Source organism: Sander vitreus, chromosome 15 (assembly GCF_031162955.1).
Source record: "Sander vitreus isolate 19-12246 chromosome 15, sanVit1, whole genome shotgun sequence".
NCBI lineage: Eukaryota > Metazoa > Chordata > Actinopteri > Perciformes > Percidae > Sander > Sander vitreus.
Window position 1 is genome coordinate 5,766,031 of NC_135869.1, and position 17,931 is coordinate 5,783,961.

The following is a 17,931-nucleotide window of genomic DNA, read 5'->3' on the forward strand; positions in this document are numbered from 1 at the left end:
CAAGTATCTTGGTTTTGTGGTTTGAGTTGAATTTGCTATTTGTTTTCTGTAAATGTGGTACCGAGACACAGAAAAGTTGACTTTGTTATCAGAGGAAGCAGGAGCCAAAGGCCAGCTGGGAGGAGGTGGACTAAAAATAGCTTTAAAACCCCTGTTAAAAATGTCACACAAGCCTTCAAAACAAAGACACACAACGTGTGAATGTGTATGCATGAACAAAAGTTTGTTCTGTAGAATGTGTCTTGGTTTGGGTATTACTGTGTGTGTGTGTGTGTGTGTGTATGCATGTGTCTATGCGTGTGTGTATTCGTGATGTAGCTCAACACAACAGGAAACCATTACAACGGGTGTGGCTGCTAAGCTCATCTGCTAACCTTGACTTGTCTTCCTACACCGACATGAAAACAAAAAGAAGTTCCCTGTCATCATGGGATGTGTGTGTACAAACACACACACACACACATACACACACACACACACACACACACACACACACACACACACACACACACACACACACACACACACACACACACACCTAGAATTGTGTTAATGCACAACATGTCTTTGACAAGTTTCAGGACACTAACAGGGATTTCATATGGAGGAAAAGATGGATGATTTTTATGTGCAGCACTTCAGTTTAGCAATGTACTAATAGCATAATAACATTAGTATTTAATAAACATTGGAGAATCACCACAAAGATGATTGTGAGCTTATACCATCCTCGGCGTTACATATTCAACTGCCTTCCCAAAACTGTGTTTCTATATTACCAAATAGTTTTCCTCATTATGTTGAGGTGCCAAACTGAATAGATGCCTGGATTATGTTCAGATGCACCGCACCACAACTATGTGCCGCACTGTACAAACTGTAAGAATGTAGGACACCAGAGGCCAGGGTTTGCATCCCGAGTCCTGTCAGTGGTTAGGTTTAGGCAAGATTAGGTAAAGATGTGGTATCAGTATAATGTTATTTAAGTATTATTTTTCAGGAAACAGGGTTATGCGTGCATGTGTGTGTGTGTGTGTGTGTGTGTGTGTTTCTTCTTCATTAAGTATAGTTGTCTTGTTATGTCAGTGGTTGTAAGAAAAGGACTAGGGCTGAAACGATTCCTTGAGTAACTCGAATAATTCAATTACTAAAAATCATCGATGCAAAATGATTTGGCTCAAAGCTTCGTTTAATCAATGTTACCAACGTTGTATCGCTCACGCTGTTTCCGCACAGGGAGGATTATTACTGTCAGTTTTTTGAGAGATGATATTGTAAGCAATGTAGGCAATAAAAATGTTGCTTTTCCGAAAATTAAACCAAACTGTTGTCTATTATTGCTCTTAAATAAAACAAAAGTATTTCTTATCCTATTACTCGATTAAATCGATGGAAAAACTAAAATAATTGATAGTTGCAGCCCTAAAAAGGACAGATGTTGCATGTTGCAAGGTTTACAACATGCACATATAGACTGCACACCAGAGACCCACAAAGGTAAAGATGCAGACTCAGACACACACACACGCACACAACTGTTGATCGTTTTTCACAGTTTTGAGTTATGACCCACCATTAAAATCCCTCTCATGAGCCTCAGAGCACAGACAAATGTGCATGCAATTATGTATGGTTATAAATTACAAATGCATCTTTTTACGCACTTTCCAAAAAAAAAAACATCTTACCTTTCTGTTTCCATGTGGGCATGTGCGTGGTCTCAGGACACCCATATTCAGATGACAACCCACCATTGTGTGTAGGGGGTTGGGTCACAGCTGCTGGGTTGGTGTCAGTCATGACATGCTGGGAGAAGGAAGCGATCCTCTGTAAGATTGAGCCCACAATATCTCTGCCATCATCTGGACCATCCTCCACAGACCAAATGGCTCTGGAGCTGGAGGGGCTGGAAGGGTTAGACAGGTTCGGGACCACCTGGACAACTTGGGGCCCTGAGAGAAGCTGCAGCTGGGGGCTCTGGGCTGGAGAAAAGGACACTGGGGAGCAACTCATCTCTGGGACAGGAATTGAACCCTGCAAGGGAGTCAGAGAATGTGGGGAGAATGGCAAAAAGGGATGGTGGAGGGAGAGGGGCGGGGTGTCAGAAGAACTGTCCAGGCTGCTGAGAGAGGCTGAGGGGCTGGCCGAGGTGGATGGTGGGCTGGTGTGGTGTTGGAAGCCTCCTGTGCTCCTTGGTGGAGGCTTGGGAGGGTTGGGGCTCATGGATCCTCCTTGAGTCTTGGTGAGAGAGGTGGTTGAGGTGCTGCTTACCAAGCTGTCGAGATCCAAGGGAAACTTGCCGAGACGTGAAGTCTCTCTGGCCTTGGGCTGGGGAGCCTTGAGGACCTGGGGGCCTTGCTGCTGGTACTGGTTTTTGGTGCTACCGTAGCCATCCTCCCCGAAGGAACTGGCATTATGAATACGACCATTCCAGTTGGCATTAGCACTGGCATACCTCAACCCTGGTGACATCCTGTCTCCCCCTCCAGGCATACTCACCATTCCTCCTTCTCCATTATGAATTTGGGGGTCTAGGCTCGGCATGGAGCCATGGTTCGGAACACCCAGCATCATCCCTGGCCCCTGGTCCATCCCGGAGTGGAAAACAACCCCATGAGACGTCTTCAGGTTAAGGCTGCTTTCCAAGTTGGCACCTCCCTCACGGTGCTGTTGTGGGAGCTGGGGCTGGGTTCGGTGGTACTCCCCCTGAGGCGGAGGGCTGTGATATGACCCCAGCTTAGCAAGAGGGAGGGCACCCCCACCCCCACCAGAGTACTCCAGGCTGGACGTGGAGCTGTGAAGGCTGTCGTCACTTCCTGGCCCAGACAGAATGGAGTAACCGTTGGGGTTTAACCTGCTCTGGAAGGATGCAGCCCTTGTGACAGAAGAACCATTGTTGTGGATGGCCGACTTGTTCATGGTTCCTCGGTTGAAGGACAGGCTGCTGACTACACTACGGGACTTTAGCACTGGGCTGGGATTAGAAGTCAGGCTGATGCGGGAGTGGTGGGCTGCGGAGCCCAGGCTGTTGTTGTTGTTGTTGTTGAAGGCTAATGAAGGGGACTGGCCAGCTCCTCCCCGCCCCTCACTGGCTTTGTTGTGGTGGCGGAAGAAATGGGGGGAAGAGGGAGAAACGGGGGTGGATATGGGTGAAGCTGAGGAGAAGGATGGTATGTCATCCACATCTTCAATGTCGAAGGACCTCTTCAGCGCTGCAGGTGGGAAGAAAGAATATTTGAGTTGTTAGTAAAATGTCCCAGATCTAACTATGTAACCAGTGCTTCTTTTTTTTGTAAAAAAATAATATATATATATAAATACATGATGCAAATATATAGTTTTTCATCCAACCATCGTTCACTACACTTCCAAACAAGGCCGTGCCCACTTAGGAGACAGGAAGTGTGTACCATGTCATGCAATTGGGTCAGCATGTAATGCGCTATGTTTAAAATATAGAGAATCTTTGATTTATCTAACCTGATCGTTTGACTGATCATGTTTCATGACCCGTGTCACCATGTCCTGAGATCTCAGCAATTCATTTGGTGAGTACACAATTATTATCACTATAGCCAGAGCTAATCAATTGTAGATTTAGATTAAATTCCCTTGCTACCACAAGGGCTGCAGATTGTGAGACTGTGAGTCTGGTTATCCATTATTTTAGACCTTAGTTCAGTCAGGCATAAAGGGATCAGGATCAGGCCTAAACCTGGAATCTTCAAATTTCTACAAGCTTTGTCTCTCTGTTTTTTGCCCCCAAAAATTTGATCTCTTTCTTCTCTTTCAAACTCAACTATTTTATCAACATGACCGGTCATTTTTTGGTTTGCATGTGTTGCCAGCTGCTATACTTTATTAACAACCATAGTATCCAAAATGTTTAACAGTTACGACAGTTATGAGACTAAACGCAGGAACGACGCATCTGTGACACTGTAATGAATGCTGTGGGTATGTTCTTGCGTGCGCGTGTACGTGCGTGTGGAGACACATACGCTCTACAGTATGTGAATGTGTCTGTGTCTGTGTTCAGAAGATCATATTAAATCTCTCTAGCTCTCTCTCTCTCTCTCTCTCTCTTGGTTTCTGGTTCCTGAATGATCTTAGCCACTTGCCTTTGTATGGGAACAGTGTCCTCTTCCTTTGTTGAGCACACACACAAACACACACACACACACATTTCCTGCAAGCTGCAAACACAAAGGGTGGATTGAGGTCGGAGCTGGAGTCAGGGCATCCAGTGGGGTTTTGTGTTACAAAATTCAACCACTGCGATGTGACATACCATGAGAAGCAGTGGGTGGGCGGGTCGGGGTATATAATTATAGTTCCAATGCGAAAGCTGAGATCCACAGCTGCTACCTGCAATATTGTGTGCCTAAATATCTCTTTTATACCAATTCATCACAGTTGACAAAGCTGTTTTATCATATTTTTTTTTATATGTGGCTTTATCATGTCACCTTCTGCAGGCTTTGATCCGACAAACACTTACTGAAGTACAAGTTATCATTCATAAATTAGAGCTGCAAAACTACTGAAATTAAAATCGAAACCATTTCATAACTTATTAGAGAACACTTATTTTTTTCTATTGTTTATCCATCTGTAGGATCAAAAGAGTTTCACTACACTATGAAGGACAGTTTTACAGCTGGTTTACAACCTGTTTAATTGTCTGTTGGACCTATACTTTGCAATACCGCTGCGTTACAAGAAATCTCGGCAATTTACTCAGAGTGCAATGTTAAAACTGAGAGAGTGAAAGAAAGAATGAATGGTTTCATTTCGAACAACATATACATATATATATATATATATATACACATATATATATATATATGTATATATATATATAGCTGAAGGTAAGAGCTACGAAGATAAAACTGTAGTTGTAATACACCACAGTTTTCCTTTAAAAGGTGAGAAGTGCTGCAACACACACAAGGCACACTTGTTAAGACGAGGCGAGAGTGAGTGTGTGCATCCATACTGCTCAGCTTAGAGAGCTAAGGTGTAATTACAGGACTCCTCTCATGTCATTAAGCCTCAAACACAGTCTCTATGTGTTGTATGACCAGACCGATGACCTCCCAGTGACACAAACACACACAAACAGCATTCACTGGCCATTAGTGCTATCACTGATGCTGGCCGTTGGGCTGCTTCTGAGTTTACAGAGGTGCATTATCCTGTTCGTTAATACAGATTAGTAGTTACATTCAGTAGACTTGCTGTTTGTAAAGTCTGACGTTCAATACAAAAACTATTTGGATGGACTCATTTTGAATTCGGAACAACCAAAATCGCATATTATTTGACTGTTAAATGGAGTAAACCAGTCACTTATATATATATATATATACTGCAGCTGCAGGAAGTGTTGAGTTTCATTGTGAGTAGTTTGACAGCACACAAAATTTAAATTGTTATAATTAATTTTTTTTTATAATACCAATGTCTCAAATGACAATGTGAAAACAATGTAACAATATTAAAGGAGTCACTCGGCTTTATATTAAGTTCAGCTCATTGTTTAGCTGTCCGGCTTCACCTTCACTGTTTTGGGTCAGGCAGCTGTTTTCAGTGAAAAAGCTCTTTAAAACCCACTGTACTCTACCTGCTTAGCAGCAAACAGACCCCGTTAGAGACTAACTGGTGAACACAGTGGAGCATTTAGCAGCTAAAGACACAGATATTTCCCCAAGGAGATGGTGGAGACCAAAAACAGAGCTAAAAGACAGAGTATTGGACTGACATTGACCAGGTGGACACAACACAACTCCAAATGAATGATAATGTTGCTCTACAGCTATGGGATGTGTAAATTAGGGATAGACTGATTATCAGCCCTGGCCGATTATCGGGCCGTTTTTTTGGCAGTTTGCAGATTATCTGTATCAGCATTTGCCCGATAACCGATAAAGTTAATGAATTAAAAAGTGTGCTACTTTGGCTCGGCTACAGCTCTGTGTCTGTCCCTCACCACTGAGTCTGACTTAATGTCCTGCCCACAACACTATCCGACTATCTTTTACTGTGTATTATGTTGAATGTTTCTAATTTATTAAATAATTGCTTAAAGCATTTGAACAAGGTTTTGTGTTGGAGTTTGTAACATTCCAAATCCTAATTTTGACTTAAAGATTTTAATTTTCACTGTAAATGCATATCGGTTCCAAATATTATAAGTGTACAATGTGATGACAGGAAAGACTGAAGCCTTAGCTTTCTGCATTAAGAATGACAAGTGAAGAGACAAGTATGAATTGATTAATTGTAAAAAAAAATCAGCTCAGCCTTATATGACACACCCTATTTCAGTATCTACCTGAGCAGCTAATGGCTCACAGCCTCTGTAGGCTCTAGGCAGGCTGGGGAGGGGTATGTGTGTGTGTTGGGGGAGGGTTGTGTGGACTCGGCTGGGTTCGCTGAGGCTACAAGTGTGAACCTGCCCTCCATACAAAAGATAAGGAGTCGTGGTATCAGGTAATTGCTGGCACCCTGTCAAACACCGGGGAAATAATTACGGTGGCAGTGGTGCGCCTCGTCTCCGCTCTTTTCTACCTGTGAGTGTGTGTGTGTGTGTGTGTTGTCTACGTTTGGCTCCACGCCCTCTGTTCTCATAGTTGTGCAGACCCTAATCCTCCCCTCTTACACAATGCCAACTCAATCTGATAAAGAGAGATGCTCCAACTCTCTCTCTCATACACAAACGCACACTAGTGCACACCGTGCCGAATTCACTCAGCTATGTCTGAAGTTCTGGGAAAGTGTGTGTACACCCCTGTGTAGATGGTTGAGGCATCCTTTCATGGCCACTGCAGATCAGTTACTGGGAAAGTTGTGTGTGTGTGTGTGTGTGTGTGCGTGTGTGTGTGTGCGTGTGTGTGTGGCCGTTTGTCCACGAATGTGACGATAGCTCGCTTCCTGTATAAACACTTGCATGTGCACATTCTCACTTAGCTAGTTAAACATATTTTTTTTCTAGTTTTATGATTAGGGAACCAATCAAACTAAATAAACTGTCTATTAAAGAAACAATGTCATGCTTTTGTTCCTTTGCATACACCAAGACCAGTCACCAGTCAGTTCAAGACATGACACCATCAGTGCATGGTGACGATCCTACTACTTAAAGTCCTTTATAAACATGGCATACAGTAAAAGCCACAATCCCCGGTGACATTTAGCAGCTGGTTCGTAGGCTTGGGCGATCGCTTCCGTTTTCATAGCGTTCAATCGTGGTTACTCGAGATCTGATCGCCAGTCTGACAGGCAGGCTACGATGAACGAGTAATTGGTGCAACGAGCAAGTCGAGCACATCCACCTGTAACCAGTGAATACAAGCAGGCATACAAGCAGGCATGAATCTCGATACCTGTGTCAGGCTCTGGTGTTGACTAGTAGCTTGTCAACTTTGCTCTTCAGGAAACAGGCATTGCAGAGAATCATGGAAAGTAGAGGTGGTCTGCTTCTACATAGTCGCCTGTGTGTTGGGGAGCAGGTCTCGGGTGTAGAAGAAGTGCATGTTTTCTTTCCTAATAGGCTGAAGTCGAGTAGCATTGGGTTATGAGTTCCCAGACGATTACATTTAGAAACAGTACTTTCAAAAAGATCATCGAAATAGTAAAAAGTTGAAGTATAAAAAGATGAAAACACTCAAAAGTGAAATATTAAATACAATGACATTAGATCGTTTTTATCTACACATATTGAGTGAACAACCCAGCATACTCATGGGTAAGGTAATGTTGTAGTAGGGGAGGGGGGAAAAAGGAGGAAAGCATTCTCTCGATCCTTAACAAAACGATCCCCTGTGATGAGTAACCAGCTATGGGCCAGTGAGATGGGATGATTTGGGAACCAGTCAGCTCTGGGAGGGAAGCTGTCCTGGGGACACACAATGAGGGGATGCTGAGTCTGGGCATGTCTATGTCACACACATATCTCTCACACACACACACACACACACACACACACACACACACACACACACACACACCCCAACCCACCCCCCTTGTCTGCACATTCCATACAGACAGAATTCTCTGACAAGACAGCATGTGTATGTGCATTGACACGTGTGGACACATGCACTCAAACCCAGAGTTCTGTTAAGTAAAATGCCCATTGCAAGAAATTGCAGCCACACTTTGCAGCCACAACACTGTGCAGACATTCAGTCACTCTCTCTCTCTCTCTCTCTCTCTCACTCACTCTCTCTCTCCTAGCCACACACACACACACACACACACACAAACAAACATCCTTTCAGCAACTTCCACTTACTAAAAGCACATCTGGAAGACACATTCCAAGCAGCCGTTTGTAATGTTGTAACACTGAAAATGACACAGCGCCTGAGGGGACGGGGACACACACACACACACACACACACACACACACACACACACACACACACACACACGTCTGGCTACTATTTGCCTCATAAGCACCTGTTGCCTGAAAAATATTAGACAGAAGCTGGAGTCTATTAAAGGGACAGTGCGTCCAAAGTTTAACTGCGAGCATTTCATGCCTGTTTAAAAAAGGAAAAAACAGCACGGCGGTTACAGGCAGATAAATATTGTTGTATAAATATTCCCAATTACCCCTAATGGTATGCAGCCATGTTAGTTATGAAACCCCACATCCACACCAATACAGTGAAACCGGACGTTTCCGGGTCTTTCACATCTGGGCTCTCGGAGTCTCTGCACCTTCATTGCAGCTGGGGAATGACTGTAACGGCACTTTCTACCTATATTTAGTATAGTTGTGACATCACAACCGTACGGAAGTCCTGACGGCTTGTTTAAAGGCACAGTTTCTGAATACAGACTGTGCACCTTCTTTTTCTCTCTTTATTACTTTCACAGTATATACATATACACATATGTATATATATATATATATATATATATATATATATGTATGTGTATGTATATACACACACACACATATATATATATATACATATGTGTATATATATATACATACATATGTATATATACATATGTGTATATATATATATATATATATATATATATATATATATATATATATATATATATATATATATATATCACTCAACCTGCTTTATCATAAAAAAGAGACATGGAATTCTCACTTTTACCACCTGGGACTTTTAACTTTTCTTACAAATAAACAAACATTTAACAGATGTTTTCATTGTTTGTACGACCTGTTTCGTTACAGCTTTATTTCTCATTTTCAATGGGATTGTAGATTCATTTAATAAATAAAATTATTTTTTTTTATTCCAAGAACGGAAAATTGTAAATGGAAGATCCTGTGCCTCAGTCAAACAGGTCACAGGACACTGTTTAACCAATAAGCACCATAACTGGTGTGCATGTATTCGACTCATTTTCAAATTGGGCACCAATCAGCCACGTCAGCCATTTGTCTCCGTTATCTCATTGGTTCATTAGAAACGGTCCAGTGTGTCTTAAGGGCCTGACAACCCCAGACATGTCCGAGTACCAGGCAGCTTGCACTGATGTTTTGCTAAATTCTGATCTATTATGGATGAATGGATTAGCACCAAAACAAACCCAGTGCTACCCGTGTGTGTGTGTGAGTGTGCGTGTGCGTGTGTGTGTGTGTGTGTGTGTGTGTGTGTGTGTGTGTGTGTGACCATGGGCTCAGGACAAAGAGGGATTTAGGCTGATTAGGTGGAAACACTTCACGAGTTCATGAGATCAAGGGAAACTGTGTGTGCAACATGCGATTGTATGTGTGTTCATGTGCATTGTATAGCTTTCTTTATTTAATTTTGTATTAATGACAAATTATGTCTACAGAAAACACAGACCAACTGTTGTGTCAACGTGTGTGCTTCACTGCGTTAATGCAGGCTGGAATGTACCACTTGTAGTGAGCAAAGACAACGAGCTGTGTGTGTGTGTGTGTGTGTGTGTGTGTGTGTGTGTGTGTGTGTGTGTGTGTGTGGTCACTGGGTCAGTAAGTCATGGGACCCCCTCTGATCTTTGCAGGGTTCGCGCCCTGCTGGAGTGCGGTACCAGGATGTGACAGGGCTGGGAGAGGCAGCTCTTAGCCCCCCTGACCTCCTCTAATCTCCCATGTCACCCAAAGGCCCTAATGCCCTCCTGTCTCTCCCTCCAATCTAGTACACACCTTCCACTGCCTTCACTTCACAGTATGCTGATCCACACAAGTGACTCTGTTTGTCCTCACCGTTTAAGATCGAATCCCAAATTGACTCCAGCAGCGTTTCCGCTGTATACATTTCTTAGTTACGGTCCGCCGCTAAGAAATTGTTGCCGCCGCTGCTTCAGCGTTTTATGAAATGTCATGAAGCCATTATTACATGACTCTGCAGGGCCATTTGCTGAACTTAACTGAAGAGTCATCCGCTCTCTCTCCTCTTTAAAGGTGAGCAGCTGGAACAGTGACAGGACGTCATAACTCGTAAAGTCATGGCAACCAAATAAACAACAGCGTGAGTCTCCTTAGGCAGAGTGACAAACAACGGCAAAAGCCTCGACGGCTTATTTAAACCGTGCTGGTCCCGTATAATTTGACAGCTACGTAGCTTGGAAAATAACGTTACAGGCACTGAATTTGATGAATTTACTGTTTATCACACCTCAAGTGAGAAAAGTTAGCAAACGCTGTGGCCCCTCTGCCTTTGACTGCCCGCTGCAGGAGACACTGTTTCCCCCCCCAACACGCTGTATTAACGTTACTGTTTAAAACTTTTTCCAGGTTAGTGGGGATGCATACAGCTGAAAACCAACATGAGAAACGTAGTAATGTTCCCTTAGCATTTTGTTTTGTTGCTAAACTGTATGTAAAATGATCACATTAGAGCGTGTACACACTGTTTGGTTCCATTTTATTGTTTTTGAGAATATATTATATGCTAATATTATAATTAGCAACGGTCTGTTAACATCAACATCTCAACACTATGTGAATTCATTTCACAAATAAGATCCTCTAACTGAGTTTTAGACAGTATGCCAAATAAGTTTTTAAAATAGGTATTCCCCACAGTTGGTCCTTTTATTTTATTGATTATTAACAGTTCTCTGACTTCTGGCATCTGGCATCTAGAATCCTGGGTTGGTCTAATGGTTGGAAGACCTCTACAGCTGCTACAATCTTAGCTCTCCAACAGAACTTTCTCTGTTCTTATAGAAAATGCCTTTCCCTTGTTGCTAATTTTAATTGTGGGGTTCCTCAAGGGTCCATTCTTGTGCCTCTGTGGTGTTCTAAATACATGCTTCCTCTCAGCCAGATCATTAATAACCACTCATCTCCCATCACTGTTATGCGGATGGTACACAGTTTTAGGTCCGTCTCAAGTCCAGTAACTTAACACCTGCCTCAATGATGTCAAATGCTGGATGTCGCAAAACTTTTTAAATTTTAACAATGATAAAACTGAAATCAGCCAGGTCCAACGAAGCCTACCAGCCTAGTTCACAGCATGCTTGGTTCCCTCACTAAGAATACGAAGCGGGCTGCTAAAACTTGATGAAGAAGTAAAGAATGTTGTTGGTTAGGTTGGGTTAGAGAAGGTTAGGTTATGGGAGAGATCACTGTTTGGGTTTAGATGACTTTTTGTCGTCATGTTTACAATAATAAACATGTGATTAAGGTCAGGGAACAATCATTGCCCTGGTTAAAATAAAAACCAACAACAAGACATTTAAGTATTGTTGTTGGTTTTTATCTGCTGTTTTTTTCTGAAAAGCACTTTGTAGCCGTTCTAGGAAAAGTGCTATGTAAATTAAGTTTATTATTATTGCCACGCCAATACAAGAGAAGTCCATAAATTAAGTGCATTTAGCTAAGTTCGCATGATGGTTTAGTGATGGAACATTAGGTGCGTGACATCACTTACAAGTTGCACTTATGAATAGAGGTGGGACAAAATATCAATACAGCAATATATCGTTGTCCTTCGTGCGATACAATAATCGATTCACTGGCGCCAAATTTTAATTAATAAAATAAAGAGCTCTAAATAGATTTCCCTGCTCCCAGCGTCGCTACTTCATGGCTCCTCAAAGCTCAACACACAAACGAGGGAAACTTGAACATAAGTTAACTAGCCGAAGAGGAAGAGGTTTTCAACGGGATGACGGTCAGCAGTTTGAGGAAAATAACAGATGCACAAAGCCACGTTTAATTCCAAAGTCTGGTCCCATAGTTGCTCTATAGTTCTGTAATTTTAATATACAGACTGAAAAACTTGTGCTGCAGAATTGTGCTGTTTTCTAACAACTTGTCCTATCCATCTGAATAAAACAGAAGTGGGCGCTGGAAATGAGGCACCATCTTTTACTCAGCATTCCACAGCTGGCTGGCCAGCAGCCCAGCATCAACAATCGTTCCCCTGTTACCAAATCAAATGAAGATCTGTCATATCTGATCATCTTCTGCCTTTGGGGCTCTTGGCCCTGACCAAGTAGCTGGAGGAACTGTCTCCAAAACAGGATCTTTTTTTTTAAGACAGTGTAACTTTGCAAAGTAACCACATGAGATGTATTAAAAGAGCGCCAGGCGAACCCCAAACTGTGAAACAACGTAAAAAACTTGATTGAAAGACATTTCTGTTTGTTTACGCTCCCTTTCCACACTCTGTGTTCATCAGACCACAAATGAGACAAGAATTAGCTAGCTATAGCGCACCTCCGCTACACCGTAAAGGGAGCGGACGGCGGCAGCTCCGGAGCACTAGAGACCTTTGCAACTGGCTGAGCGTAAACCCCATCACTGGGGCAGACAGCAGACCGATGGCCAGCGGCACTAGATTTTTAGGTAGTCTACATGGTACTGCTTGAAACGTACCATTTTACAAAAGGATAATTACATGACTAATCGTTGTACAAATCTTATTTCTTAAGCTACTTGGCATTTTTAATGACTGTCTCATGGCATCGGTTTGAAGTGTCAAATAGACAGCAGTTGTTTAAAAAGCAACTACAGTAGCGGTCTGTGGCCCAAGGCTACACTAATTTGTTTAGAGACACAGATCAACACCTGTCTAAACAGAGGAATGTGGGAAGAAAGTAAGAATGAAAGCAGAGGGGGCAGCTTTTGTTGTACTGTCCCTGCAGGGTCCCAGGACATGATGGATCACCCTGAGGAAGAACAAAGTCTGGTCATTCTGCCATTCTCTCCCTCCTTCACTGTCCACACACTGAAGATACTCCTAGTTATTAAAAGGTTTTCTTCATTTTTGTGCTTCTTTTGTTTTGTCTTAATCTTCGCCTGATTTATAGTGTTTCAAATAGATCTAGAAAATATCATGAACATCACTGACCGCAGCTGTATCCTGTGAAGGGTTTTACTGAAATTCCAAATGCGTGACATATGACGGAATGTCATAGGTGACAGAAAGCTTGCCAGACAGCGGCAGTACACTGACTATGCTTGTCAAAGGTTTATCACTTAAAAATCAGATCGTATGTCCACGTATTGTCCATGTCCACACAGTAACGTAAGTAAGGGTTTTATGGTATTCACTTTGGAGAGCAGTTTTCAAAAAGCTGCAGTCTGGGCGGTCAGAAAATAGAAACCCCTGTATATTGTAATGTAACCAATACATCAGCCTTGCATTGTGTTGTTTTTAGATTTCATTATATTGTAATAGGGAGGTCTAATATTTTTAGCTCAACAAGTGAGGTTGAGTGGACAAAATCACTCAAAACCAGAAGGCCAAAGCTGAGTGAAAAATATACATTTTAGTGCACTTAGAAACAACAAGTCCTCAAAATTATACAACAAAATACTTCCACGGGTTTCCCCAGTGTATTGCAAGCCTGGTGACCCACCGGGCCTAAATTTCCCCCCACCAGGAATAAGCCACTTGGATTATTCACATAGCTCGGTTTAAAACTTAGACGTAGTCATATTTTCAAACCTCCAGTTAGTTTTTAAGCACTGACTTAAAGCTATAGTGCGTAGTTTCTGTCTCCCGCACGAGGAATTCTAAGTAATGACAACAAAACTGTCGGCGCGTCCACATGAAACAGCCTTCCGTGACTGCGCACCCCCCCACCCCCCTCCACGCAGTTGCTAGTAGCCAAGGAGGACACGGAGGATTAAAAAAAACATGACGAACTCTTCAGAACAGTGGTGTCGTCTAATGTATTTTAGCGGGTATGATGTACTATATAAATATATGGACCAGAATGGACATATGGGGTCTGGGTGTTCTCCCCCAGGGAAATTTTGAGCATCAAAGACTTCATTTCCTGCATTCTGATACACTTTAATGCACTAATTTACGGTGGAAATCCCTTTATTTAGCCTATGCGAAGGAAAAGACAGATGACAATTCAAAATATATATCAAAAATATAATAAAAAGTATGTTGTTACATGTCATTGCACATTTTTAAGTGGGTATGTGGAAATCCTGGAGCTTTCTTAGTGGGTATACTGCGTATACCTGTGTACCACGTAGACTATACCACTGCTTCAGAAGAGGTCATTATCTTCACTAGAGTTTTTGTGTGTGTGAAAGTCACCGGACAACACAATCTTCTGAATACAGCCATACTGAGAAATCCAGAGAGAGTTGTGTGGAGCTGATAGTCTTAATTAGCTTTGTAGCAACTCATTTGGCAATGGCTTGAATGTAACGGACGTTCATTAATATCAAAAAGTTACACACTACAGCTTTAATGTAGGGCCCTATGGAATCTGCCATCAGCTGCCATCAGTCTGGGCCCGGCCCCAGCTGGACCCTCGTCGAAAAAACACACTTGCCATTGGGCTAAACAACTTTTCTGGGGGAAACACTGACTTCTTTTTCCATGGCCTCTGGAACGGCACATAGAAGTGTTTTTTTAGATCTAACACCCGAATCAATAGTTGGTCTGTGCCTTAGATTTGGTTAGGTTTAAGGAAAGATCGCCGTTTGGGTTAAAATGACTTTGTTAAAGGTAAGGGGACTGTCGTTGTCTGGTTACAATAATAAACATGTGATTAAGGTTGGAGAACAATCATGGTCACGGTTTGCCGTCATTGGAAGTGGGCAACGAAAGTCTCCTGTGTTAAAGACATTCTGTTGGCCCATCCATCACTGAACGTAAACATGTTGTTTCAGGGTGATGATATATCAGTATGGAAATTCCACAATATGTTTTAAGCTATTTAGAAACAGCGTCTCCATTACACAGTTTGTCCACCCGAAAGCACTAACAAGTTCACTTGTACACTGTAAGATGTCCTGCTCACTACATATATTGGTCAATATCCTTAATAACCACATTGAAAGAATAATTAACATAAATGTTATTTGTGTGGCTGATGTCTCATTACAGGATTTAGATTGTTTTAAACTATAAAATATTAATATTGGTTTCCAAAATACAGTATCATTCTATCATTTAGAGCATATTTAGTTTGTATATTTCTTCATTATTTATTGATGGACCTCGTTCATTGGAGCCAATAGGACACGGTCTTACTGAAGATCCTCTTTTGTTAATGTAAAGTTTACTCATTCCTTTAAATATGAAACTGCAGTTTTTCCCCTTTCGGAGGTAGGCTAATAACTAGGGTTTCTTTTTATTTGCTTTTTGTTGCCAAGTTTTCCGTTTTTATATACAGTAGGTTAATGATTCAATCATCGCATCACTGGAATGTTGAATATACACTTTAGTGAAAATTATATATATATATATATATAAATAAATCACAGAAGAAGAAAAAAAGTCAGTGCCAGCAATCCGTTTAATGGAGTTGATGTTCAGCGGTGCAATAAGCCAAGCAAGGAAAGACCAGGAGAGATCTAACAGAGACAGAGACAGCGTTTACTGCTGCTTCTAAAAGATACTATTGTCTGTTTATGGGATGTACACACACACACACACACACACACACACACACACAAGCTCAAGGCTTTGCTTACACTATGTTATTAGTGCTCTCTTACCTGCCCAGGCCGTTACCATTGCACTCCAGTAATTGTAGTCTCACACAAAGCCAAACATTATGAAGTCATTCAAACCATGAATTGCTATGAAACAAACAAATATCTTTAACAGTTCATCCATGTTCAGAACGCCATATTTTAAATGGTGTGCTGCATTCACTAAATGGTTGCTACTATCAATAATATTGCCTGACGATCAATCTAGCTACTTCAATCGCAATATAAAAAGGTCAGAAACTATAGTGGGAAAAGTCAATCGCATTTAGCTACGTTTGAGCCCAAAGTGACGTTTTCAAAAGACAATCACTGCCCCAAAGCACCGAATATTTGACTTTACTACCAAAGAAGGCTAAAAAAAAAAAAAAAAAAAACTAAAAAAAACGACATATTCAGATTTTCATTTCATTTTCTGTTGATCAACGTATATATAGCCTATAAATTGACTAATCGTTCCAGCTTTAGTTTTAACGAAAGACAAAACAAAGAATCTTGCATTTTAGTGTTTGTGCGCACCTGTCAGCAAAAGGGTCCATTTCTTTTTAAACTACTTATCAAGAAGATCTAGGCCTACGATCGCTTCAGGCTACTAATGCAGACACGAGTTTTCTTTCTGAACAGAGAAGGGTGAAACAGTCTGGAGATGCAACCCCACATTTGGGTTTATTACGTGCCAACAAACCGGGGCAGCAGTAAAGTAATTCAGTATTACAGCATACATACCTTCGAAATCTGATAAAATCCCTTCGAGGTGGTCATTCACGGACAGTTCCGACATGCTGACTGAGTGCAGAAGGCTCCGTGATGCCGCGCCAAGCCAGATAAGAAGAAGAAAAAAAACTTGTATTCCCTATCGGAACAGAGCTGAACCGGTCCGCGCTGATGTGTGCAGGCAGGGAGCCGACTGAGCTGAGCTGTTCTGAGCTGTGCTGTGCGTGTCCTCCAGGAGCGTCGGCGTGTCTCTGGCCCAGCCCCCCCGGCTCGGTAGCCTGCAGCCTGGACCTATGGCCGGGACCCTAGGGTGACAGGGGGGCGGACGACGGACGGCTGGTGGGCGGAGCCGCATGCAACACCTGGAAAAAAATCCTCCATCAAATTTCTCTTTTCTTTGCTGTCTCCCCCCCCCCGGGCTGGCTGTCCCCCCTCTTACCAAAAGCGTCAGATGGACTGACTGGAAAAGGCCAAACTTAGCCCCTAGGCCTACCTACACATTCCCTGTTATATAGCCTATTGTTCTTAAAGTATATTATTTCTTTTTCTTGTTTGTCAAGCAATTCTATTATGTTTGCATTCTTGTCTTTTCATAGTCATAGTTCATATTTAATAATAATAAGCTATAATTGCACTGTTCACTTTTGCACTACCACCACTGCACACACTCTACCATAGCACCTTATCATGGTCATTGCATCAGATTGTCGTCCATACCAGACCTTTGTAATCACTTCACAAATTGTTAACTCTTTCAAAAACATTTTTTATGTATGTGAGATATATGTGTATGTGTGTTTGTTGTGTTATGATTGTCTAAGCTACTGGATGCCTAACATTTCCCTCAGGATGAATAAACTATCTATCTATCTATCTATCTATCTATCTATCTATCTATCTATCTATCTATCTATCTATCTATCTATCGGTCTGTCTGTCTGTTTGTCTGTCTGTCTGTGTGTCTGTCTGTCTGTCTGTCTGTCTATCTATCTATCTATCGGTCTGTCTGTCTATCTATCTATCTATCTATCTATCTATCTATCTATCTATCTATCTTGACCAACCTTTTCCATTTAGGATGCAACACACTGAACATCATACAGGAATTGAGTAGCCCACAAATAACTCGTATATCATCAAGTAAATGTATATAGCTTACATTTTCTTAATTTCAAATTAAGCTGAGTTGAAATCTCTAGTTTTAATGTTAAGACTATTTTCAGACTCTGACAGAGCAGTAGCTTTCATGTCTGGTTCTCTTATCTCAGTAC

General features: G+C 41.9%; 1 protein-coding gene across 1 annotated transcript in view; it reads right to left on the reverse strand.

Annotated features, from left to right (window-relative positions):
- septin12 (septin 12) overlaps positions 1 to 16,891 on the reverse strand; it is an 88,861-nt gene extending 71,970 nt beyond the window's left edge. The window contains exons 1-2 of the mRNA XM_078270472.1: positions 16,673 to 16,891; positions 1,689 to 3,212 (exon numbers count right to left, since the gene is read on the reverse strand). Coding sequence (XP_078126598.1) covers positions 1,689 to 3,212; positions 16,673 to 16,727 — 1,579 coding nt within the window. The 5' untranslated portion in view covers positions 16,728 to 16,891. The remainder of the gene's footprint in view (positions 1 to 1,688; positions 3,213 to 16,672) is intronic.
- Between the last annotated feature and the right edge of the window lie 1,040 nt (positions 16,892 to 17,931).